The following is a 25763-nucleotide window of genomic DNA, read 5'->3' as shown; positions in this document are numbered from 1 at the left end:
TAGGAATGGAGTTTTCGGGGACAGTATTGGAGACAGGCACAGATGTCAGCACAGTGAAAGAGGTAAATAAGTTGAAATCCAGGGAATTGATGTGTGTGTAGCTGTGAGAAACGTGCTAACCTCATTTGTAGCTGAAGGGTCTTGCTTCTCTTGGCCTTCGCCAACAGACACCAAAGCGAAAATGAGATGGAGGGGGAAGAAGCTAATTCTGAATTGGAGGCAGGAAGCCAGTGGAAGTTCCTGGCTTTGTAAAACTTTTTATTACTAAAGAAGGCAGCACCTCAGGCTTCAGTTACTGAGAGGAGAGAAAATTCTCAAGTTTCAGCCTCTTGTGGAAAAAAAATAAATAACCCTGGGATTCTAATTCCTATCAACTTTTTCCATACACTGTCCTGTCATTGTCCAAAATGTGCTCCTATTGTCTTGGCATCCTGGTGGGGATATTGAGGAGGTGGCTGAATTATTTACTAAACATTAACTCTGAATAGATGATTAAGGCAAATCTGTGTCTTATGGGGTCAGAAAGAAAGATTGTCTTTTTTGTTTTGGTGCATTTGTGAAGAGGTAAATGGCAAGGCCGTGCATTTGAACGTACCCTTAATGGTATTTTCTCTTCAGGGAGATCGAGTTATTGGCGTGAGTGGCTTTAATGGTATGGCTGAAGAATGCATCATTGATCACAAGGTATCCCCACCTCTCAATATTCATGTTTGGAGATTTTTTTCCTCCTTTCTTCTCTTTAATTTCCACCTAGCTCTCATTTCTTGTTAGCCTTCTTTCCCTCTTTTTTGTATTCGTATTCTCTTTTGTATTTGTATTTGTTTCTCAGCCAAGCACTTCTTTCTTTCGAATGCTAAACCCGTTTTCTATATTGGTGTGACAACCCTTGCACAGAGCTTTGTTTGTGTGGAGTGGTGTAAGGAAGAAGGGCATTTTGTTTTCTGAGTCCTGCCTGGAGCAGCTGGTTGGCTGTCCAATCGGACCATAGGTAGTTTGGGTAGAAAAACTGGTTTGAGGCATTGAGCTTGATACAATAGCTTTCTCCCCTGCGTGAAGCTTGTGAAAGAGTCCTGGGCATGGAGCCAGCCAGGGTGGAGGGGTAGGGTTGTACAGGATGGGAACGGTGGCCCCTAGTGGTGAATAGCATACACTTTTTTTCACAGTTTTATTCAGGTAAAATTTGTATAGAACCTTCCAGTTCATCCCCATGACAGTGTGGTTCCATTCTTTGAAAGTGGGTTCCTTCCTGAGCCAGATGCCAGCCTTAGGATCTTCGAAGACTCATACACCCAAGTTCTGAACTCTGTCGCAGCTTGCTTGGTTTTAACTTCTACCCTGGGCATGGTTCCTGACAAGCTTGGTTTCCTTGCAGATCAGTCAGTCAATCAGATCATAATATTTACTGAGAAGCCTCTGTGAACAGGTACATGTGCTTAATCCCTAAGTTACTGTTATCTCTTTTTACAGACACTGTGGCAGATTCCAGAAGGGGTCCCCCTCCGAGAAGCTGCTACCTTGCCTGTGTCTTATGTCACTGCTATTTTGGCCTTGGAGCATCGGGCCTGTACTCGGCCTGGGTAAGAGACTACGTAGACAACAGAGGGCTAGGTGGTGTCTCTGTCTGATATGAGAAGTGCCCACCAAGGCCTTGCCCCTTCCTCTCTGCTCCCTGTCCAGTCTATGTGAGAAAGGGCCAAAGGAAGGTAGTGACCCAAGAGAAGGGTCTGTTGATAGTGGGGATATCCTTTTGTCTGAGATGGAATGGTAGACTGTGAACTTGGCCAATAGGAATTGGGAGAAATCTGTCTTTCAAGCCTGGCCACTCTGGAGATCACCTCCTAGCAAACCTTAAATTTTAGAGTTGGTTTATGTAAACTCGCTCCAGTCTGGTTTTAACACAGTCCTGTGGCATTTGTTTCTGTGAAGCTTGGTTGTGTGTGCCTACCTGGGGTATTTCAAACTCAAATGTGCAGAATTTTCCCACTTTACCTGAAATAATATGCCTCTTGCCCTTTTTAGAGAGCCTGAGCATTGAATTGAGCAGTGACCATTACATGATCGATGCCTTCTAAAATTCAGCAACGTTTAACGTGAGAATGATTCTAGGGCAGAATTTCTGGAGCAGAAACCTCTAGAGAGATTAAGGAATATTTTTCCTGGGAAGTCTTCAACCAGACCAAATTCGCACAGGTCAAGCAGTCACATACATAACCCATCTCCAAAGTCTGGAGAGTGGGTGTCCATGAAGGGTTGAGTGAAATGGCCTCGAAGTTCTCTTCTGGCTTTAAAATGTTCATGAAATCATACGGTTGCATGATTTTTGAAGCTTTCCGAAGTAATATTCATCTTTCTCTGGCAGAGAAACTGTTTTAGTGACAGCAGCAGCTGGAGCCACAGGCCTTGCAGTGATAGATGTGGCAACAAATGTTCTTCAGGCTAAGGTATTTGCATGTTAGATTCTCTGTTAAAAAAAAAAAAAAAAGTCATCCCTGGGGCGCCTGGGTGGCTCAATCGGTTAAGTGTCCAACTTCCACTCAGGTCACGATCTCGCGGTCCGTGAGTTCGAGCCCCGCGTCGGGCTCTGTGCTGACAGCTCAGAGCCTGGAGCCTGCTTCCGACTCTGTGTCTCCCTCTCTCTCTGCCACTCTCCTGCTTCCACTCTCTCTCTCAAGAAATGAATAAACATTAAAAAAAAAATCATTCCTCCAGTTTTCAAACCTAGATAGAATATATTCATTCGTTCATTCATGAGTATCATGCGCGAGGCACTGAGGAGATAAAGTAACCCAGATTAGGGTCTTGCCATCTGTTTGCCTGCAGACTGATGAGGGGACCTTGGAGTAGATCACTCTTCCTTCTGGTTACCAAAACCTGGCAAAGCCTGACTTGCCCCGTGGCTTCTGCAGATTCCATTTCCTCTACCTGTAATGCTCTTCTGAACTGTCTGCCCCCGCACTTCAAATTTAAACTCAGATGTCATATTTTCAGGGAAGTATTCTTTGTCCCTCAGGAGATGGTAATCTGTCCCCACATCCCAGCCCCTGGCTGTTTGTATATGGTCTCGTAGCATCCTGTACGTCTCTTTCATGGTACACTTCAGTGTGGTCTAGCCTTTACTTTTGTCATTTTTGGATTAGTGCCTCCTTCCTACTTGACTGTAATCCCCATGAAGGTCGGAATAGTGTCTTTTTGGCTCATTTATTGTAGTCCTAGCACCTGCCATGCTACCTAGACCATAGCAGGCACTCAATAGCTATTTCTTACATACAATTTTTTTTTTTTTGAGAGAGAGCAAGTGACCACATGAGTGCATGGAAGGGTCAGAGAGAGAGAGGGAGAGAGAGAATTTTAAGTAGGCTTTACGCTTAGCACTGAGCCTGACGCAGGACTTGATCTTACCACTTTGAGATCAAGACCTGCACTGAAATGGAGAGTCAGCCACGTAACCAACTGAGCCACCCAGGCGCCCCGAATAACTTCTTTAATGAAAGAATAAACAAAGGAAAGAAAGACCCAAGTCCCTGTAGGGGTATCACTCTGAGGCTGTGGGTATCAGATAAGGAGGATTTCTTGGAGAGAGTAGATATTTAAGCTGACTTTTGAAGGACTGGTAGCAGTTGAACGGAGGAAGAAGGGAAGTGAGGGCCATTTTAGTGGTGGAAGGGCAGATCAGAGGACAGAGACATGGAATGTCACATGTTGCATTCAGGGAATTGCTGGTAGCATCTGTGGAACAAAGGGTCTGTGTGGGGAATGGTGGGAGGTGACTCCAGGGAGGTGGGCAGAGACCAGATCATGCACCGCTGAAGAATTTGAACATTTATTGGAAGCCATCGAGAGCTATTAAAGACTTTAAACTAGGAAGTACCATGATTGTATTTGCATTTTGCAAAGTTCATTCTGGTAGCAGGGGGGATGAGGAATGCGGCAAAGTCAGGGGTGGTCTGGAGGCATGTAGAGCAGCCTCTTGGGGGTGATCCAAGCCACAGGTGATGATACTGGAACCGAGGCACTGGAAGCAATGAGTTGAGAGATATTGACGTAGAAAAGAATAGAGTTTGATGCCGGGAGAGCAATCCCTAATACAGTTGAGGGAACAAGGACTTTGAAATTAGTCTGACCTAGGTTCAAATTCCAACTCTGCCTCTCGCTTAATTGCTTCAGTTTCCTCATTGGTAAAATAAAGCTTTCCTCATAGGGTCGTTGTGGGAATATTGAAATTACACGTGCAGCACGCCTATTAGAGGGCACAGCGTGTCGGCGAGAATCTCTTAAAAAGGGATCCGGTTATTATTAGACATTGAGTGGGAAGGAGCAAACTAGGTTAACGTGTGGATTTGCCATTTATTGCAGTTGAGAAGACAGGAGGAACTGGTGAGCTCAGGTTTGGAGGCATTAAATGTGAGGTTTCTGTGGAACGTGCAGTTGGGGTATCCAGAAGGCACCAAGATACACAGGTTTGGAGATAACTGGATTGCCTTGGAATTTCTTCTGGTGGCCCCTCTCCTTTCTCGCATTAAGTTCTTTTGGGGAAGCACATGTGAGTTCTGAAAGCAATCTTAGGTACCAGGAGGCTCTCCATGGAATATTAACACATTTCATGTCAAAGCTAGGGCTTTTAGCACCTCTCAGTGGGGAGACCAAAATTAGTCTCATTGTCTAGAACCACTGACTATTTAACATTTCTTGGAAGATAAAATTGCACCATTTGTTTTAGATCATTATAGTAGGTTAAGTAGAGAGAAAAACTCATTTTGATTCAGATATTAAAATTAACCTAAGCTGTATTTTCTTTAGCAGCCATAACTGTTTTAAGCAAATGCAAACAACAGCAAAATAATAAAAACAACTTTAGAAATCTCATCAGGCCACCTGCTTGTAACGGGTTGTTTTGAGAGCACCTTCCATTCACAGCATTTCATGTTGCTTTCAAAGTGCCTCCACACCAATTATCTTTCCTTGGATCCTAACACACCCCTGGGAGATGGGTAATGTGTTTATTACCCCTATTTCACAGATAAAGAAGGTGAGCCACCAGGGGAGACCATGATTCGTGTCAGGCCTCCCTGGCACCTTGTGAGAAGCGAGATTGGCCTCAAGTCCCAGACCCTAGGCTGGTGTCAGCCCTCTGTGGCTCTGTGTGCTGATGACCGTCAGTGAATTTGCAGCTACTTGAGGGTTCCCCTGGGGAGTATCTGAGCGTAGCTTTTAGTTTCAAAGAGTGGTGGGTGAGTGTGACATATCTTAAGGGCATTGATGTCCTTGTGTGTTTGAATGCATGTTCTGGATGTCACCTTGGGGCCAAACTGCTCAGGCTGGTGGGTGCTATCCAGTGATGCGGCACTTTTAGGCGGTACTTACGTGTTAGAAGTACTTCTGGAGACTTCCAAACCCCAGCCTCCTCCCACTGTGGCCCATGGCCATCTTTGCCAGGCTTTCAGCAGGGCTTTCTCCCAGAGTGGTGGAGTGGAAAAGCGTGGGCTTTGGAGGCAGGCAGCATTGGGTTTGCATAATTGTTCTACCACTTAACTGCCTGGCTAATTCTGGGTTAATTACTCAACCTCTAGATCTGGGTCTCCATCTATAGAATGGGAGGAATTATACCTCCCCCATAATGTTCTTATGAGGTTTAAATAGAATAAGTGATTGTGTATGTGTAACAATAGAGTCAATTTATCTAACACTTTGTCTTCCAAGTGCTTTATGTACAGTATTCCATTTGATTAAAAATTCTTTTTAATGTTTATTTATTTTTGAGAGAGAGACTAAGCATGAGCAGGGGAGGGGCAGAGAGAGAGGGAGACAACAGAACTTGAAACAGGCTCCAGGCTCTGAGCTGTCAGCACAGAGCCTGATGTGGGGCTCAAACTCACGAGTCGTGAGATCATGACCTGAGCCGGAGTCGGACCCTTAACCCACTGAGCCACTCAGGTGCCCCCCATTTGATTTTAAAAATAAATCTTGTTTTATAGATGGGGTAAGTTTAGGGAAGCTGGTGGACAGAATAGAGGTTAAAGCATGAACTCTGGAGATGGATTACTTGGGGTTGGATCCCAGTTCTGCCTCCCATTAACTCTGTGACCTTGGGCAAGTTACTGAACTTCTTTTGCCTTTGTTTCTTTATCTCTAAAATGGGAATGCTAACAGCGTGTATATCATTGGGCTATTAAGATAAGACTAAGTGAGTTATTAATATACATAAAGCATTTAGGATAGTACCTGGCACATAGTAACATTAAGTAAGTATTATTTCTTGCTAAGTAATTTGTCTTAGGTAACACTGCTAGTTAGTAGCAGAGTCAGGATTTGAATTCAGGTCTTTCCAACTTCAGGATCTTTCCACTGAGTCGTGTTTTACTCTCTGGGAAGCCTTTCGTGATCTAGGTCTAGATTGGATACCTCTCCTCTGCACTTCTGAAGCTGTCTGTACTTCCCCATCATCATACTGCTTTATCTTGCTACCTTGACTCTAAGCTTGGGTATCTTTATTACTTGACTCATAGTAGGTATTCATTAAACGGTGGTTTAATTCATATTTGGAGAAGACTTTCAGACTTTTTATTTTTATTTTTATTTTTTTTTGAGATAGAGAGACAGAGCACATGAGGGCGGGTGGGGAGAGAGGGAGGGAGAGAGAGAATCCCAAGAAGGGTCTGCACTGTCAGCATGAGTCCAATATGAGGCTGCAACTCATGAACCGTGAGATCATGACCTGAGCTGAAATCAAGAGTTGGACGCTTAACCTACTGAGCCACCCAGGCGCCCCATTGGGTAAGACTTTCTGAGTGTCCCCTGAACCATCTCCTAGCCAGACTCATTGGCGTTCCAGGATTCCCGGAAATGTGGATCCCATGGCCAGTGGGGGTGGGGGGGACAGAGGGGCCAGTGTGATGGTGCTGCCTGTTGGCCCTGACGTGTGGGATTGAGGCTGATGCTAGGGTAGCAAGGTGACGTTGGCTTCCTTGTTTAGTACTCTTTGTGGTTGGAGGCTGGGTGGGTGGGGTGAACCCCTTTTGATACATATTCTGGATTGTCGAAAGCTTTGTATTCTTTCTGCAGGTAATAGCTGCAGCCGGAAGTGACGAGAAGTGCAGGCTGGCGATGCGGAAGGGTGCACAGTCCATCGTGAACTATAGTCAGGGCAGCCTGAAGGAGGCAGTGAGGAAGCTGGTGGGCAGTGACGGGGTGAACGTGGTCATCGACGCTGTGGGAGGAGATGTCTTCCTGGAGGCTGTCCGCAGGTGCATGTGGTGGTCTTCCCAGAGGGGGCTGGACCTGGGGATCTGCTGAAACCTTTCTAGACCCGTCTTCCTTCTGGCCTTGCTCCTCTTCCATTTTTGCTGCTCACTTTTCCTATAGGCATTGGCATCAACGAGAACAGCTGAGTGGGAGGGTGAAAAGCAATAGAAGCAGAGGGAAAATCAGGAAATGCTTAAATATAGAAAAACAAGATATCCAACTGGAAAATATCCAAAAAATGACTGTAGACTCTCTAGTTAGCAATATCGAATGCTTTAGAAATTATTCATGTGTTAAATTCAGCTATGCCGGCCCCCATTAACTACTTTATATACATAGTGTGGGTAATTCTTGAGATCATCGTTCAGATGTTAGAATGACTGGCGTGGCCGTTCCCTAGCTATCTGTGCACCCAAGTGTGGACTCTTTTGATCTCACTGGTTTCAGAAGCAGCCAGCAGTATAGGTGTCTCCTTGGCTTGTTTTTTTTTTTTTTTTTTTTTTTGAGACAGAGAGAGACAGAGCATGAACAGGGGAGGGGCAGAGAGAGAGGGAGACACAGAATCGGAAACAGGCTCCAGGCTCTGAGCCGTCAGCACAGAGCCCGACGCGGGGCTTGAACTCACGGACTGCAAGATCATGACCTGAGCTGAAGTCGGCCGCTTAACCAACCGAGCCACCCAGGCGCCCCTTGGCTTGTTTTATTAAAAGAAAATCATTGGAGTTAAAGTGGGACTGTTGTATCTACACCAATTATCCTTCTGTTTTTATTTTTATTATTATTATTATTATTTTAATGTTTAATTTTGAGAGAGAGAGACAGAGTGTGAGCAGGGGAGGGACAGAGAGAGAGGGAGACACAGAATCCAAAGCAGGCTCCAGGCACTGAGCTGTCAGCACAGAGCCCGACGCAGGGCTCAAACTCACGGACTGTGAGATCACGACCTGAGCCTAAGTTGGCCGCGCAACCAACTGAGGCACCCAGGCGTCCCTGGTTTATCTCATTTTAAAGTTGAGGAAACAGAAGCAGAGAGAATACCTTACCCGCAGAAGGGACCCAGTTGGTTCTATAGCCCCTGAGCATCACTGCACTGTGCTGGGTACTGTGCTTACAGAAGCAAAGGAAGGGGTGTGTTGACTCAATGGAGAGCTAGGACAGAGAGCTCCTAACTCTTACCTTTCTCTTGCCTTCTAGGTAATGAGTAAAAGTGTTGTGCCAATGACTTCTTACTTCCCTCTAATGAAGAAAAGCAAAAAGCAAAAGCCAAACAAATATATATGCATTTTGGATCAAAGGTGTTTATAAAATGCATTTTTATAACTTCTTGCTTAGTGTGAAACTGTATCATGCTTCTCAGAATGGGCTGGAGGAAACTTGTGTGAATTTTCATAGATTATTCAAAATTCTCTGGAGAAGCACATAACTTTAAGGACTCCTAAAGTAAGTTTTCTTTTTACAAAGCAAATGATGTTTCATTAAGGTACCTATCTTCTTATTCCTGTTCCTAAGTTCAAAATCTTCTGAGTTGTCTTTTTTATTTTATTTTATTTTATTTATTTATTTATTTATTTATTTATTTATTTATTTATTTATTTATATTTGAGAGAAAGCAAGCAAGCAGGGGAGAGGTAGAGAGGGAGGGAGAGAGAGAATCCCCAGCAGGCTCTGCGCTGACAGTGTAGAGCCAGAGGTGGGACTCGATCCCATGAACCGTGAGATCGTGACCTGAGCAGAAATCAAGAGTCAGACACTTAACTGACTGAGCCACCCAGACATCCCTGAGTTGTCTTGAAGTATAGCATATGGAATGTTTCCTTCTATGAAGTAGAGGAGTAGTTAAATAGATAGCCTTAATTCTTTCTTTCTTTCTTTCTTTCTTTCTTTCTTTCTTTCTTTCTTTCTTTCTTTCTTTCTTTCGCGAGTTAGAGCATGAGCAGGGAAGGACAGAAAGAGAGGGAAACACAGAATCAGAAGCAGGCTCCAGGCTCCGAGCTATCAGCACAGGGCCTGACGTAAGGCTCGAACCCAGGAACTGTGAGATCATGACTTGAGCTGAAGTCAGACCCTCAACTGACTGAGCCACCTACGTGCTCCCCTAGCCTTAATTCTAAAGTCGGTCCTCTTATAAAACTGGCTCATTCCTCTGGCCTCCTACTGTCTTGCTTATGACTTATTTTTATGGTTCCTACTGAAGAATGCAGAGTGATACAGGGCAGGTCACCTCTTCCAGTTTGTCAAGTTAAGAGGAATTCCTAGCTGGGGGTTTAATGCATGCTGCTTTTTTAAGTTGTGATAAAATATACATAACTTAGTACTTATCATTTTAAACACTTGTAAATGTACAACTCAGTGACATTAAGTTTGCTCCCAATGTTGTGCAACTGTCCCCAACTGATACTCTATACCTGTTAAATAATAACTGCCCCTCTCCCCTTCCCCCCACCTCCCTGATAACTTCTACTTTTTATCTCTATGAATTAATGTAGATTGCTTTTTTTCATTCTACACTTTTTACTGTGGCTAAAAAAAACCCATAAAATTTGCTATAGTAGCTATTTTTTATATTAACCATTTTTAAGTATATAGTTCCATAGCGTAAAGTATATTTATATTGTTGCGAGGTAGATCTCCACAATTTTTTTCATCTTGCAAATCTGAAATTCTTTACCCATTAAACAATTCCTATTTCTCCCTCCACCCAGCCCCTGGTAACCACCACTTTATTTTCTGTTTTTATGACTTTGACTACTTTAGATCCCTCAAAATAGTGGAAGCCTACAGTATTTGTCTTTCCGTAACTCACTTATCTCATTTAGCATGATGCCCTCAAGGTTCATCTATGACATAGCATGTGACAGGATTTCCTTCCTTTTTTTAAAAATTTTTTTTAATGTTTATTTATTTTTGAGAGAGAGAGAGAGAGAGAGAGAGAGACAGAGTGTGAGTAGGGGAGGGGCAGAGAGAGAGGGAGACACAGAATCTGAAGCAGGTTCCAGGCTCTGAGCTGTCAGCACAGAGCCCGACACGGGGCTCGAACTCACAAACTGCGAGATCGTGACCTGAGCCGAAGTCGGATGCCCAACCGACTGAGCCACCCAGGTGCCCCAGGATTTCCTTCCTTTTTAAAGCTGAATAAGGGGCGCCTGGGTGGCGCAGTCGGTTAAGCGTCCGACTTCAGCCAGGACACGATCTCGCGGTCTGTGAGTTCGAGCCCCGCGTCAGGCTCTGGGCTGATGGCTCAGAGCCTGGAGCCTGTTTCCGATTCTGTGTCTCCCTCTCTCTCTGGCCCTCCCCCGTTCATGCTATGTCTCTCTCTGTCCCAAAAATAAAAATAAAAAACATTGAAAAAAAAATTAAAAAAGAAAAATTAAAAAAAAAAAATAAAGCTGAATAATACTTTGTTGTATGTATATAACACATTTTGTTTATCCATCCATCAGTTCAGGGACATTTGGGTTGTTTCTACCTCTTGGCTATTGTAGATAGTGCTGCTATGAACGTGGGAGTGAAACTATCTCTTCAAGATCCTATTTTCAAGGTGCCTGGTGGCTCAGTTAGTTAAGTGTCCAACTTCGATTCTGGTCATGATCTCGGGTTTCGTGAGTTCAAGCCCCGCGTCGGGCTCTGTGCTGACAGCTGAGAGCCTAGAGCCTGTTTTAGATTCTGCGTCTCCCTCTCTCTGTCCCTCTCCCCCTCTTGTGCTCTCTCTTTCTCTCTAGTAAATAACTAAACTTTAAAAAAACGTTTAAGAAAAAGACCCTGTTTTCGGTTATTTTGGATAGAGACCCAGAATGGCATTGCCTGATTGTATGGTAAGTTCCATTTTTAGTTATCTGAGGAACCTCCATACTGTTTTCCACTTGAACCATTTCACATTCCCACCCACAGTACATGAGGGTTCCAGTTTCTCTACATCCTTGCTAACTAGCCATTCCAATGAATGTGAATATACATTGCTTTGTATAATTTCTTCTTCTCTTTTCTTCCCTCAGCCTGGCCTGGGAGGGCAGGATTGTGGTGGTGGGTTTTGCTGGAGGAACCATTGCTTCTGTGCCGGCTAACCTTCTGCTCCTGAAGAATGTCTCTGCTATGGGGCTGTACTGGGGCCGATACAAAGAGCAGAACTTTCCCGTCTTCTCCAGAATCCTGTCCTCTGCTCTTCAGTACTGCCAGCAAGGGCGCATCCAGCCACACATCGGAGCGGTTTTTAAGCTGGAGGAGGTGAGATGCTCTTAAGGGATGTGATGTGCCTAATGCCAGCACATAATCTGTGTCGAACGACTGGGTAGTTTCTGTCTGGAGCCCATAAATCCTCCTTTTATGCCATGAAAAGGTGAAAATGCAATGCAGAATAATGGAGTCTCACGGGCTGCAGGGCCACAGGATTTCTCCCCATCTTCGGGTTTGTATGGCCGTAGCCTCGGGCCTAGTGAGCCACCTGGGAAACCGAATTTGCGCAGGCCATGAAGAAGCTGGATATTGAGACTGTATGTATGTCATGGGTTTCTTAAACAGGGGGAAGTGATGGTGCTTTAGAAAATAATTTACCCGTGTTTAAATGAACTCTGAACTCCACAACATACAAGCCTAAGAAGCAAGCATTTAACTTGACCTTTGATTTTAGAATACAGACGCTTTAAAGTACAACCAGATGATCTAAGCCGAGGTTCTGAGAACAAAACACTGTATCATGCCCAGCATCATAAGACTGTAATTCATCCATTAGTCACTGTAGTTAATTTTGTTGGCTGTTCACTCCCTTCTTTCATTCCCCCTCAGTCCCATTAATGTGGCTTAGACTTCCTCCCCTGTAATTGTGTGCATGCATATGCAATATAGTTGTAAATGTGAATCTGTTAGGTATTCACTGTGAATTCACTGCGAAGCCTTTTCTTTTCCTTTTTTTTTTTTTTTTTTTGGCTTTATTTGTTTTAACATTCAAAAAACTGTTTTGGTAGCTTGAGTCGGCCCTGGATGGGGCAGCGTTTTGTTCCCGTGCAGATTAGTTGAGCCCAAGCTGTCAGTGCCAGACTTTACTGCTCACCAGCCTTCCATTTTTATTTTTATTTTTTCCTATGCTGGGGCATATTCTTCTCAAACATGGTTTACTTTCTTCTTCTCCTTTTTGGTACGTCAGTCAAGAGGGTAGCATTTGGTGGTAAAAAGAGAACCTGACTGGCCATGGGAAAACTGGTTGGATTCTATTTCCACCTGTGCCTTCAGTTGCTTCTTCGGGGAAGTCTCCTCTGCCCTCCAACCATCAGTCTCCACGCCTCTGCAGCAGGTTATGTACTTCAGGGGCAGCAGTGTGCGGGGGTGGGCAGGTGACCCGAGCTGCCTGGCCTCTGGGACCCCATCTCTGCTGGGGTCTGAGTAGCTGCACATTTTTACCTTTTTGTTCATCTGTTTCTTGCATTAAAAGGTTTTGTGGCTTAAAAAACTTGAAAACCACCAGTTTCCAAAATTGCTGAGTCCCCTTCCGTCTTGTGACTTTTATCATGTGCCTGTGAACCCAGGTTTGCTTTACCTAAAGCTCATGTATACCTGTCGATAGAAGATGAGGACAGTTAGGACAGGTACGGAAACACTTGCTAGTTTAAACAGTCTCTTCTCTCCACTGACATGTTCTAAGTGCTGCTCAGGCATGGGAGAAAGCCAGAGTTGGATTATTGTTTTAATCACTCACACTGAAGTTCTCTGTTCTTTTTTTTAATTAAAAAATTTTTTTTAATGTTTACTTATGTTTGGGAGACAGAGTGCGAGCAGGGAAGGGGCAGAGAGGGAGACACAGAATCTGAAGCAGGCTCCAGGCTCCAAGTTGTCAGCACAGAGCTCGACATGGGGCTCAAACCCACAAACTGTGAGATCGTGACCTGAGCTGAAGTCAGATGCTTAACCGAATGTGCCACCCACGTGCCCCTCTGTTCTCTCTTTTTTAAAAGTTTACTTATTTATTTTGAGAGAGACAGAGAGTGAGCAGGGGAGGCGCAGAGACAGGGGGAGAGAGAGAGAATCCCAAGCAGGCTCCACACTGTCAGCACAGAGCCAGATGTGGGGTTTGAAGCCACAAAACTTGAGATCATGACCTGAACTGAAACTGAGAATCAGACACTTAACTGACTGAGCCCCCCACGTGCCCAAAGTTCTCTCTTCTCTTAAACACAAATTAGCTATCTAATTACTACCCTCCTGTCAGCTTGTCCTCTCCTTTCCAATGAGGGCTCCACATGTAGGGTTTTTCTGATTCTTCCCACACTGCTGACCTTCCTGCTATCACCGGGCCCTCTGAGACCATTCTCCCTAACAATTTCAAACATTTCATTCACACACCGTCCCTTTACTATTTCTTCTCTTTCTCTGTCTCTTTTTTTCAAGATTCAAACCACATAGAGGAATAGTAATAATATAATAATGGCAGCTCCCGTAGGTTAGGTGTATACTATGGGTCAAGAACGGTGCTAAACACTTTTACATGTATTTTCTCATTTCATCTTTGTGATGCTCCCTTGACGTGTGAGCCATTTTTATCACGTTTTACAGATGAAGAAATCAAGACTTGTAGGGGCTAAGAAACCTGCTCGATATTATATAGTAAGTGACAGACCTGGAATCCAGTCCAGGTTGGTTTGAAGCCAGATTCTGGGCTCCTTATGGCTAAGGCAGACCCTCTCCTCATACAAACGAGGAAGTTGCTTCTTAGAAACCTATTCTAGAGTATAAAGTTTGTTCATCTATCAGAGAATTATTATGTGAAAGAGCTATCTTATAGTTAAAACAACCAGGAATCTTGGATTTTTCCAAGCAGTACCGGAATTTATAGATTTTAGGTTTTTTAAAATTTAATTTAATTTACTTCTTAAATTTATTTTGAGAGAGAGTGAAAGAATGTGAGTTGGGGAGAGGCAGAGAGAGGGAGAAAGAGAATCTCAATCAGGTTCTGCCCTGTCAGCACAGAGCCCAAATCAGGGCTCGATCCCACAAACTGGGAGATCACGACCTGAGCTGAAACCAAGAGTCAGACATTGAACCAACTGAGCCACCCAGGAACTCAGGTTTTATTCTTTTAAAATGAAGATGATTAAATGAATATATGTCATTAATTTGACTTAACTGTAAAGCCTGGGTAATATTTTTTATGTAAATCAGTTCATGTATTAGAAAAAAATTATTTATCAGAACCTGTCTGGGCTTGGAAAATGACCTCTGTACGTATATATACCAGTATATACATATAATATCAGAGATGCTAGTGTTTCCTAGTTTGTGTTTTCTCCTGAATATGTGGGCTTATAGATTTGACCTTGGTAGTTGATATTAATATGACCACATACTTTGTACCATAGTCTTTTTAGTAGGCATGGGTATGAACTTCTGTAGCCCTCTGTGCTTTTTGTTCATCTACTCGTAATTACTCGATACTTGTCATTCCTATAGACTATGAACTCCATGTGGGCAGGGGCCGTGCATCTCTTTGTCTCCAGATTCCGGCAGGTACTCATGTATCTGCTGAATGACTGATTGAGAGGAGGGGGCTATAGGGTTAGACCACCTGGGTTCAGATCCTGGCCCTACCTCTTAACTGGCTATGGGCAAATTACTCACATCTCTGTGCCTTAGTTTCCTCATGTGTGATAGGGGCAGCAATATACTCTACATACTAAGGTGGTTATCAAGATCACATAAGGTAACACGTGTAAAAGCACATAACAAACTCTTAATATATTGTTTAAGGCAAAATACCTCGCCATCATAAAATGGTTAGAGTTGAGCTTTTTCACTTCCCATGAACTATAACACATATGTTGACATTTCATGGGCAAGATTAGAGAAACAGCCTTTAGATTTTGAATTTTAACTAGAATGTATTATTTGCTGAAGGGTTGCACCCGTGCTGTGATGGGTGGGCCATGAATGTGTCCCGTGATCTGTTCAGAGGATGGCCTTATTTAGATGTGTCAAGTCTGTGTTCTGTAGGGAGAAGCTCACACACATCTCAACTAGACAATATTTAAACCCTAGAGATCTGAGCTTGATTATTATACTAAGGTCAGGTGAGATCACTACATGAATAGATTTGATATATAGAAATTGTTTACTTGAAGTTTCCTGAGTGTATGTATGGAATATTCTTTTTTTTTTTCCTAAGGTACACTTTCATGCCCAGCACAGATCCCAACATGAGGCTTGAACTCACGACCCTGAGATCAAGACCTGAGCTGAGATCAAGAGTTAGATGCTTAACAGACTGAGCCACCCAGACACTCCTATCTGTGGGCTATTCTCTTTTTTTTATTTGTTAATTTTGAGAGAGAGAGAGAGAGAGAGAGAGGGAGAGAATGAGAGAGAGAGCATGAGCAGTGGAGGGCCAGAGCGAAAAGGAGAGAGAAAGAATCCTGAGCAGGCTCCACACCGCTGGTGTGATGTGGGGCTCGAACTCATGAACTGTGAGATCATGACCTGAGCTGAAACCAAGAGTTTTACACTTAACCAACTGAGCCACCCAGGTGCCCCATATCTGTGGAATATTCTTAAAAATTAAATTACTCTTTAAGTTTAAAAAAATTTTTTTAACGTTTATTCATTTTTGAGAGACAGAGAGAGACAGAGTGCAACCAGGAGTGGGGCAGAGAGAGAGGGGGACACAGAAGCTGAAGCAGGCTCCAGGCTCTGAGCTGTCAGCACAGAGCCCGACACGGGGCTCGAACTCACGAACCGTGAGATCATGACCTGAACCTAAGTCAGATGCTTAACTGACTGCACCACCCAGGCTCCCCTATGTTTAACTTTTAATAAATGACCAACCGTTTATGAGAATGGTTGTATTCTTTTGCATTCCCACCAACAATATGGGAGAGTCGAGTTGTTTGCCATCTGCCAGAACTTTGTATTGTCACCTGTTTTCTTTAATGGTGGCCGTCCCAGTAGGTTTATAGTGGTATCTGACTGTGGGTTTAATTTGCATTGCTCTATTGATCTTGAGTATGTTTTCACATGCTCATTTGTCATCTACCTCTTTTTTGGTAAAATGTATCGGCTGACTCTTAAAAGAAGATTCAGATGAACATGTATTAGAGCAATGACATGAGGAGTATAATGCAACTCTGACGACATATCACTAACTAAGCATTTTTACCTTTTGAAAACAATCCCACTCAGTCCTAGATATGGTCATTCACTCATGAGTTTATTTTCTTCGTCAGCATTCACTGGGTACCGTGTGTATGCCAGTCAATAAAAACAGACTTTAGGCGTTTGTTTTGTTGGGAAGATCTCAGGACAGGGTTACAATAGGGGGAAAGAGTTGGATTCTAAGGAGGTATGAATCAGCATGATATATTTAGGGAACTATAGCTTATTTTGATTATTCCTGCTTGATAAGCTAATTAAAAATTCTAAGAGCAGAACCTAAGACAAAAGCAATATCCTCACCCTGCCCCCATATTATTCTGAGTTGCATATCTCCAGAGACAGATTTAATTATGGCTTCACCCTGTGCGAGGGAGGGTTCTGGGAACAGCCTGGGTGTCTATGTAGGGAGCAGTATGGAACAGCCTCCCTCTCTGGGGGCAGCCTGTAGAATACAGGGGGAAAATGTCCCCAGGCATCTGAATTAGCTATCAAAAGAGTCTGGTCTGATGCCATGCACTTTCCTTCTTACTTTCTCACTCAGAGCCTTATCACACTCTGAGCATCCAGTCCGGGACAGCACTGGTTGCCTGGATAGAAACCACAAGGTAGAAAGGAGACAGAGTTGGATTATTCTTAGAAGTAGCTACAATCACAGCAGAAGTGGCAAATGGACATAGAAGTCCAGAAAAACAGAAGGGAAAATCACAGATGTTCAAAATTATGAGATCCCCAAATCATGGAACAAAAAGTTTGTGTTTCCCACCAATATTATCTTTTCAAGAAGTTAGGTAAATATGTGCTACAGTTCTATACATACATACATAAGCCAAGTGATTAAAAACAAGCTTTCGCACTTAAACGGACAACTTTCTTTGTATGTCAACATTAATCTGTAGGAGATTCCTCATTTCTCTAGGAAGCCAGTAAAAGAGGTATCGCTATCTCGAATCGTGCTTGCTTTCGGAGTATTTCCTATCTTTGGGCTGAGACAGATCTCCGGGAACAGGCAGCTTCAAACTGACGGTGAGATACAGCTAGCTGTAAGTCGCCTGGAGCTGTACCTCTGAGTGATCAACAGGGCAGGGATGCATGTTTCAAAACACGTGTCTTAGACCTCTTCAACCTTTTCTACCTCCTTTGAGTATGTCTAAATTTACGTGGATTGGAAAGGTGTCTGTAAGGCACAAAGCCCTGCAAGACAGATGTTTTTGAAACCAGAGATTTCATGCTGCAGAGAATTGATTTGTTTGATTGATTGATTTGTTTTTCTACTTATTTTTTTCTATGCTTTTTGGGAAGAGTTTCCATGGGAAGGTTGGCTATATTCATATTCCTCATTTCAAAGCCCAGTTTCTTTTTATTACTATTTTTATTTTTTTTACATTTTATTTTTTTAATGACTATGATTTATTTCCGAATTGGCTTGCATACAACACCCAGTGCTCATCCCAAAAAAATCAAAGCACATTTTCATTGTTGGGCCGTCTTCTGCTTTTAGGTCTGTGTATTTCTGGATATCTGTATCTACTTATTCCCTTTATTCTCGTTGCCCACTACCGTTCTCTACTCTTGTTTCCCTCCTCAGAGTCAGTCTCTATAATGTGTTTGATACGTATGCTTGGATTATGTTTCCTTGTAAAACATACTATTTTTTTTGTGTTAGTTGATTTTCAAGCGACACAAATACCTAACAGCATAAGGTTGTGTGGTAGACCTTGTTCCGTTTCTCCATTTTTCACTCAGTGCTGTCTTTTGAAGCGCCACTGATGTTGCTGGTGCTGTGCCCGGTTCATTGCTTCTCACTGCTGCCTAGAAGAGAGCGGTGTGCACCTGCCATAGTTTACAGACCGGCTTCCTAGTGATGCGCTCTGGCCTTGACCTGATTCCCTGCCACCATAATCAACACTATAATACACAGTCACACGGTCTCACAGTCGGGACTGTGCAATGTTGCTTTGGGAGCATTTTCCCAGGAGTAGGGTTGTTGGGTCATAGGATGTATGACAGCAAACCGCTCTCCAGGATGACTCAACTGGTTCACGCCCTCACCAGCAGTGCACGCGGATTCTTCTTTCGCCAGCCCATTGATATGTAGCATTGTCCTACTTTCTGATTTTTGCCAAACTGACGGGTGTAAAGTGGCATCTTATTATTTTAATTTGCATCTCCCTGATTTCTAATCAATGTAAGCATCTCTTTATAGATTTGGTAAACATTCAGGTTTCCACTTCTTTGAATAGCATTTTAAGCCCTTCATGCGATTTTCTGCAGGGCTTCCTGTCTCTTTCTTACTAATTTGCAAAATTTCCTTGTGTAATCTGCAGTTCTCAAATTTTAATGTGAGTATGAATCACCTGGGGATCTTGTTAAGATGCAGATTATGATTCAGTCAAGGTAGGAAAGAGCTCAAGATGGTGCATTTCTAATAAGCTCCCAGATGATACAGAAGCCTCAGGTCCTTGAACCACCCTGTGAGTAGCAAGGTTCTAGATGCTAATTTGAGACTTTGCAGAAGTCTGTCTCTCCAAATTTGTCATTGCTCTGTCATCTCTGTCTAGATTTAATGTAATCAAACACATCAATATTTTGCCTTGTGGGTTAGTGCTATTTGGGACATATTTAAAAAGTCCTTTGTTATATCTGGGTCACAGTGATCTTCTCTATTTTTCTCTACTAACTCTGTACTTTTATTTCATACTATTTCATGCTTTTAATCCATCTGAAGTCTCCTCTGTATTGGGTATACGTTAGGTAAGCAATTTTTAGTTTTCTACTTACAGTGACCTAGTTTTCCCAGACCAAATAGTTCATTGTTTCTCCACTGATTTATGTTGCTACCTTCATCTTATTTCAAGTTCCCAGATACACTCTGTTTTCTCTTCTATTCCCTTGGTTCAGATACCTGTTCCTATAACAGTATCATACTGTTGTTGTCTTTATAGTTGTGAAGTATGTTTTCCTATCTGAAGGGCCACTATTCCAACCTTTGTTCTTTCTTAAACTCCTAAAGATTCTTTGTGAATCTTTATCCTTTTAGGTAAATTTTGGAATAGATTTGTTTAGTTCCTGAAAAATATCTGACTGACATTGGAGTTGCATTGACATTAGAGATTAATTTGGGGGAGGTACTGATGTTTTTACAATGTTGTCTCATTTGCGAAGAGGGATATATTGCCATTTATTCAGATGTTTCATGTTTGTAAATAGATTTCAAAGTTTTTCTCCATAAAGTCTGTGGGTCGTTCTTAATTATATTAATTATAAGTACTTTACTGCTTTTGTTGCCTTTGAGAACACTATTTCATTTCTGTTTTATTTCCTACTTGATTATTTTTTATATAACTGGAGTTGGTGGGTGGGGCCGCAGTCAGCCCTGATGTCTGCCCCCAGCCCACCGCTGGGGCCACAGTCAGACTGGTGTGTGCCTTCTCTTCCCCTCTCCTAGGGGCGGGATTCACTGTGGGGTGGCGTGGCCCGTCTGGGCTACTTGCACACTGCCAGGCTTGTGGTGCTGGGGATCTGGCGTATTAGCTGGGGTGGGTAGGCAAGGTGCACGGGGGCAGGAGGGGCAGGCTTGGCTCGCTTCTCCTTAGGTGATCCACTTCAGGAGGGGCCCCTCTTCCGTGGGCCTCTCGTCTGCGCTTGGCTCCGGAGACTCCGTTCTGCTAATCCTCTGGCGGTTTTCTGGGTTATTTAGGCAGGTGTAGGTGGAATCTAAGTGATCAGCAGGACGCGCGGTGAGCCCAGCGTCCTCCTATGCCGCCATCTTCCAACCCCGGAGTCGATTATTTTTTATATAGATGTCAGTAATTTTTGTTAGCTGATCTCTATCTCACAATATGCTGGCCTTTCTCATTTGCTTATCTGTTGCTTTGATTAGCTTTTCTATGTAGATTATTACATTCTGTGCAAATAATGACACTTCTGTTATCTTCTACTGTTTGCTTTTTTCAATTTTAATTTTGTGCATTTGTTATTTATTTTATTAAAAATGAGTAGACTTTACTTACTTTTTCAACAGTTTTAGGTTTACAGAAAAATTCCACAGAAAGTATGTAGCATTCACATATATTCCTTCTCCCACCACCCAGTTTCCACTAATATTAACATATTGCATTGGTGTGGTACATTTGCTACAAGTGATAAACCGATGTTGATACATTATTATTAACTGAAGTCCATGGTTTACATTAGGGATCACTCTTGTGCTGTACAGGTCTATACGTTTTACCAAAACGAATGTGTACTGTCATGTATCCATCATTACAGTATCATACAGAACAGCTTCACTGCTCTAAAGAATCCCCTGGGCTCCGTGTATTCACCCCTGCTCCCAACCCCAACCCCTGACAGCCACGGATCTTCTTACTGTCTCTACAGTTTTAGCTTTTATAGAATGTCATGTGGTTGGGATCGTATAGTATGCAGACTTTTGAGACTGGCTTGTCTTACTTAACAATACGCATTTAGGGGCGCCTGGGTGACTCAGTCAGTTAAGCATCCTACTCTGGTTCAGGTCATGGTCTCACGGTGCGTGAGTTCAAGCCCTGCGTCTGGCTCTGTGCTGACAACTCAGAGCCTGGAGCCTGCTTCAAGTTCTGTGTCTTCCTCTCTCTCTGCCCCTCCCCACCCCTGCTCACACTCTGTCTCTCTCTCTCTCTCTCTCTCTCAAAAATAAATAAACATTAAAAATTTTTTTGAAAAAAAAAACAATATGCATTTAATGTTCTCCCATGTCTTTTCGTGGCTTGATAGCTCACTTCTTCTTCTTAATTTTTTTAAATGTTTATTTATTTTTGAGAGGGAGAAGAAGAGAGAGACAGAGCAAGCGTGAGGGAGGGTAGCAGAGGGAGAGTGAAGGGAAATCCCAAGCAGGCTCTGCACTGTCAGCACAGAGCCCGATGCGGGGCTTCATCCCACGGACCGCGAGATTATGACCTGAGCCAAAGGCGGACGCTTAACTGACAGAGCCACCCAGGCATCCTGCTCATGCCATTTCTTGAAACGACCGTCCCCTCTGCACTGAGTTTGCCTTTGCTCCTTTGTTAAGGCTCAGTTGACTGTCTTCGTGTGGGCCTGTTTTGGGCTCTCGTGTGTTCCGTTGATGCACTTATTCTCTTGCCAGTATCGCACTGTTTTTGTTACTGTGGCTGATTTTTAATTTATGTTTTATAGCCTTGTACTTCTAAAAAAAAAATAGGATTTGAGATAGATTGCAATTTCGGTTACACTGGAAACAGGACAATTTTAATAAGAAGATAAAAATTGTAAAATATTAAACTATTGATTCTCTGGCAGTGGCTGCATTCTTTCAAGAGCTAGAACACACAGAAATATTACAATAGAGTATGAGGCGGCCTGAGGACTTTTTACCTGCTGTCACTTATCTGACGACATTGAAAATTGTTAGTTTGGACAGAAAAATTCTGAAGTTGGGTTATTCTTAAATATTATTATTTTCCTTTCAGTTTATGGTGATTGTTCAGCTAGCATTGCATAGTTAGTTGTATACAGTTCATTGGAGACATGTCTTAATATTTTAGCTAATTTAAGACTCGGCCTACCAGAGAATGCTTATTGAAATATGCAACTGTGACCATATATTTTTGAATTTTTTTTAGGTCAATGATGCCTTCCTTCATGTGATACAGCGCAAATCCATGGGCAAGGTGCTTATCTCCCTGAAATAAACCCTCACCTCAGCAGCAAATTCAGCATGTCCAAATCTAAGCTCCTCATCTTTCCAAAAAACCTCCTTTACCTCCAGTGTTTCTAAAGGTGTGACTGTTTTCCTGATTAATCCAGGTTCAGAATCTTTTAGAGGCATCTTCGATTCTGTTTTCTTATTCCTAGTAAATAGTGTGACACATACTGTATAGTCCTAGTTTGTCCATATTGGAGAGGAAAAGGAGGCTGTTAGTAATTACACCAGGCAAGCAAGGTGTCCCAGGCAAAGCAGGATGTATGGCCGTTCTGTTCACAATGCCTCAGTGGCCGGGTTCTGTGATCCCCACCTCTCAAGATACCTCTCACCTCCGTATCCTCTTTTCCATTCCAACCAATTATGTTTCATCTGCTAATTCCAGTAACTTTCTGACTGGCTTTCCAACCTTTAAACGTCCCCCACCCCTCCGTCCTTGTGGTTATACCTTGTTGCCATGGTGACCTTCCTAAAGTACAGCTGTGACTGTGTCTCTTCTCAGAAAACCTGCAATGGCTCCCCTTGGTCTACATGGTGGAGTCCAGACTCCTCAAGCTAGCATTTCTTTGTGTCCATGACCTTGCCATGCTCTGCTCTGCAGCCTCAAGTTACACACGCCTCCGGTCCCTCCATGTGTACTTAGATTTCCTGCCAACCCCCCTTTTCTCTGCTCAAGCAGTTTCCTCTGCTCCCTTGTCCCTGTCAAACACGAACCTTTCTGACTTCCAAGACCGACCTCTGCCATGAGCCGGCCCCCTCAGGAGGCTGGTCATTTCTTCCCTTCCTGTAGCTTTTTCCCTGGGATTTGTCACATTCTGCCTGGCACTAGAGGGAGCAGCATGTCTAGTAGAATGAGCACAGGATTCTGAATCTAAGATGTGGGTTCGCATCCTGGTCTTACCACTTCAGAGGTGGTTACTTAAGGTCTGTGAGCCTCCATTTTCTCATATTACAATATCTACCTCACAACGTTGTCGTGGGCAACACAGGCAGCAATTGGGCAAATTATCCGGTGCGTGGTGAGCTATTAGCAAATGCTGGTTACTTTTACTTCTTTCTTTCCTCCTTTCCCAAGGTAGCATAAGTTTTTTGAAAGCGGGTACCATGTCTGATTCACCTTTGTACCTCCCACGATTCCTATCACAGTGAGTAGTAAATACGCCATACATGGAATTGATTTTAAATTGTCTACAAGTCTTAAATTGTGGGAGTAAGTTAAGAATACGCCAGCCTGGAAACAAACCAAATGTCCATCAACAGATGAATGGGTAGAAAAAATGTGGTGTATACACACAACAGGAATATTATCCAGCCTTAAAAAGGAATGAAATTCTGACCCATGCTGCCACATGCTGAACCTTGAAGACGTTATGCTAAGTGACATAAGCCAGTCACAAGAGGACAGACATGGTGTGATTTCACTCCTAGGAAGTACCGAGGGTAGTCAAATTCATAGAGATAGGAAGTAGAATGGTGGTTGCCAGGGGCTGGGGGGAGGACAGACGGGGGGGGGTATTGTTTAGTGAGTACAGAGTTTCAGTTTGGGAAGATGAAAACGTTTGAGGGATACATAGTGGTGATGGTTGCCCAACAATGAAGAATATAATGTCACCGAACCGTACATGTAAAAATGGTTACAATGATGAATTTTATGTTACGTATGTTTTACTACAACAAAAAATGTAAAAAAAAAAAACAAACCCACAAAAAACCCCACAACATATTATCTCACATCTAAGTGAATCCATGCAGAGAAGAGAGCAGAGTGTGAGTTGAGTGCCCAGCTTAGGTTGGTGTGAGCTCCAGTCTCTGCCCATGGCTGGTCTGCGGGGCAAGGTCCTCTACATTTGTTTGTTGTTCTCTACTCGTCCTACTCCATGAGTGATAATTCCCAAAAAAGTGAGTGGTGGGGTGGGGGTAAAACAGACGCCTGACACCACAGGGATGGGGGTACTTTTACTCATTCTTGAGGAGAATAAGTACTTTTATTTGTTCCAATAAATGCGGTAAGAGGCTTTGTTTTCTGATAAGTCCTTCAGGCCATTTGGAAACACCTATCTTCTCAGGATCTCCTCACCAAAAGAGCTCTTGCAAGGACTGAATTGTAAAATCGGGAGTGAACGTTTGGGGAAAGAATTGAAAACCGAGAAAGTAGCAGAAGGTGGGGGGGGCGGGTGTCAGGGAAGCCACCCCTGTGTCTGTTGTGGGACCTTGTGGTGCTTCTGTGAGGGCCAGAGCCCATGCTTCACCTCTTCCTGCAAGCAGGGGAGGGACGGGAGTGGGGAGCAGAACAGAGGATCTGAAGCAGGCTCTGTGCTGACAGCATCGAGCCCGATGTGGGGCTAGAACTCACAAAACTGAGAGATCACAACCTGAGCCCAAGTCAGGCACTCAACTGACTGAGCCACCCAGGCGCTCCCAACCTTACTTCTTCTTAACCTGAGCTAGTTTGTATTTAAATGAAAGTTGGTCTTCAAAAATATCAAGACACCAACTTTGAGGCTAATTTAAAAAATTTCCTGTCACCCCTTGGGATAATCAAAGACTTGCTTGACAGAGAGAAGCACGAAAGATCAGGGTTGGGAAAAGTGTGCAAGCCCAGTGGGGAGCTACCTTTCCTTCGGTTCAGAGCTGATCAGTAGGTGTCACCAGTAATAAAGATCGATTGCCCTCAGCTCACTAACGTCAAAATGACTTAGATTGAAAGAGGCAGTCATTAAAGAGAGCGAGTTTCTTCAGGTTGAACAAGTATTGGTTAGAAGCCCTAATGACTTGCTCCCTGCTCGCTGTGCTCCTGCTTCTTTGGGATGATTTGATTTGAAAGCATTTGACTCATATTTTAGTCACTGTTTGGCCGTTCCAGCATCTGAACCATTAGCCTGAAAAAAGAACCAATGCAGCTCCGAGTGACCATATTTATTCGATACTCAAGATTGTCCCCAGCTCTTCCCCGCCGGCTGGCTGCCGGAGAAATCGCTCCCACACACCTACCTCTTCTTTTTCACCAGCTGTGGGTCTGTCCACCTGCACACACTTGTCTTAACAACTCAAGTGAGGTATTAACTATGGGATGACCTTGTCTCTACATTGTCAGGATATCTGTCCCCGCTCCTTCCTCTGCAGCTGCGGCAAAGACCGCAAAAGATTTGTTACGTAGCAAGCGAAGAGAAATAAACGTGTCCTCACTCCATCGCTTGTGTTCAACAACAACAACAACAAAATTAAATAAATGAAGAAAAATTTGCACTATTACTTCTCCCGCTTCATTTTTCTTCTCGGATTGTGTAAGTGAATCAAAGAGCAGTGAGTTTTCAAAATAGTTATTGTTTATAAAAGGCATGGGAAGGGAAGGCCCAAATTAAACAAATGCTGGCATGTCTAGTTGTTCTCTTCCCCTGGCTTCTTTGTCACAGCTTATTGCTAGATGGAAGCCCTGAGGTGGAAGGATGCCGACTTCTGGAACTTTGCTATTGTTGAGAAATCCTATACAGAGTGATTATTATTTTAAAAAAATTTTTGCTGTATGTAGAAATAGTTTCTTAAACTTCAGTGAATTGCCTCGTTATTTTAAAAACGGTGTTGTTAAAATGATCACAAAACAATCATTGAAAAAAATCAAAGCAGCAAAAAGTTTATGAGTAGAAGTTGTTATCTTATTTTTCTCTAACCTGCCTGCCTTCTTTTTTTTTAATGC

At 43.2% G+C, this 25763-nt stretch overlaps 1 protein-coding gene across 8 annotated transcripts in view; it reads left to right on the top strand.

Moving 5' to 3' along the window:
* The window catches only part of LOC131495236 (quinone oxidoreductase-like protein 2), a 30045-nt gene extending 4726 nt beyond the window's left edge, over positions 1–25319 (top strand). Inside the window, exons 4-11 of one of the 8 annotated variants that reach the window (XR_009253846.1) lie at positions 4–62; positions 619–684; positions 1468–1577; positions 2360–2441; positions 7060–7241; positions 11232–11460; positions 12377–12523; positions 12662–22078. Coding sequence is in view for 6 of the 8 variants with exons in the window: in XM_058699977.1 (XP_058555960.1) it covers positions 4–62; positions 619–684; positions 1468–1577; positions 2360–2441; positions 7060–7241; positions 11232–11460; positions 21990–22037; positions 25193–25243 (827 nt within the window). In the remaining 2 variants the exon portion in view is untranslated. The other 7 variants (XR_009253847.1, XM_058699977.1, XM_058699978.1 and 4 more) reach the window with 7 other exon arrangements.
* Positions 25320–25763: the final 444 nt, after the last annotated feature.

The sequence above is a fragment of the Neofelis nebulosa genome, chromosome 15, assembly GCF_028018385.1.
Source record: "Neofelis nebulosa isolate mNeoNeb1 chromosome 15, mNeoNeb1.pri, whole genome shotgun sequence".
Lineage (NCBI taxonomy): Eukaryota > Metazoa > Chordata > Mammalia > Carnivora > Felidae > Neofelis > Neofelis nebulosa.
This window is presented reverse-complemented; position numbering and strand designations above follow the sequence as displayed.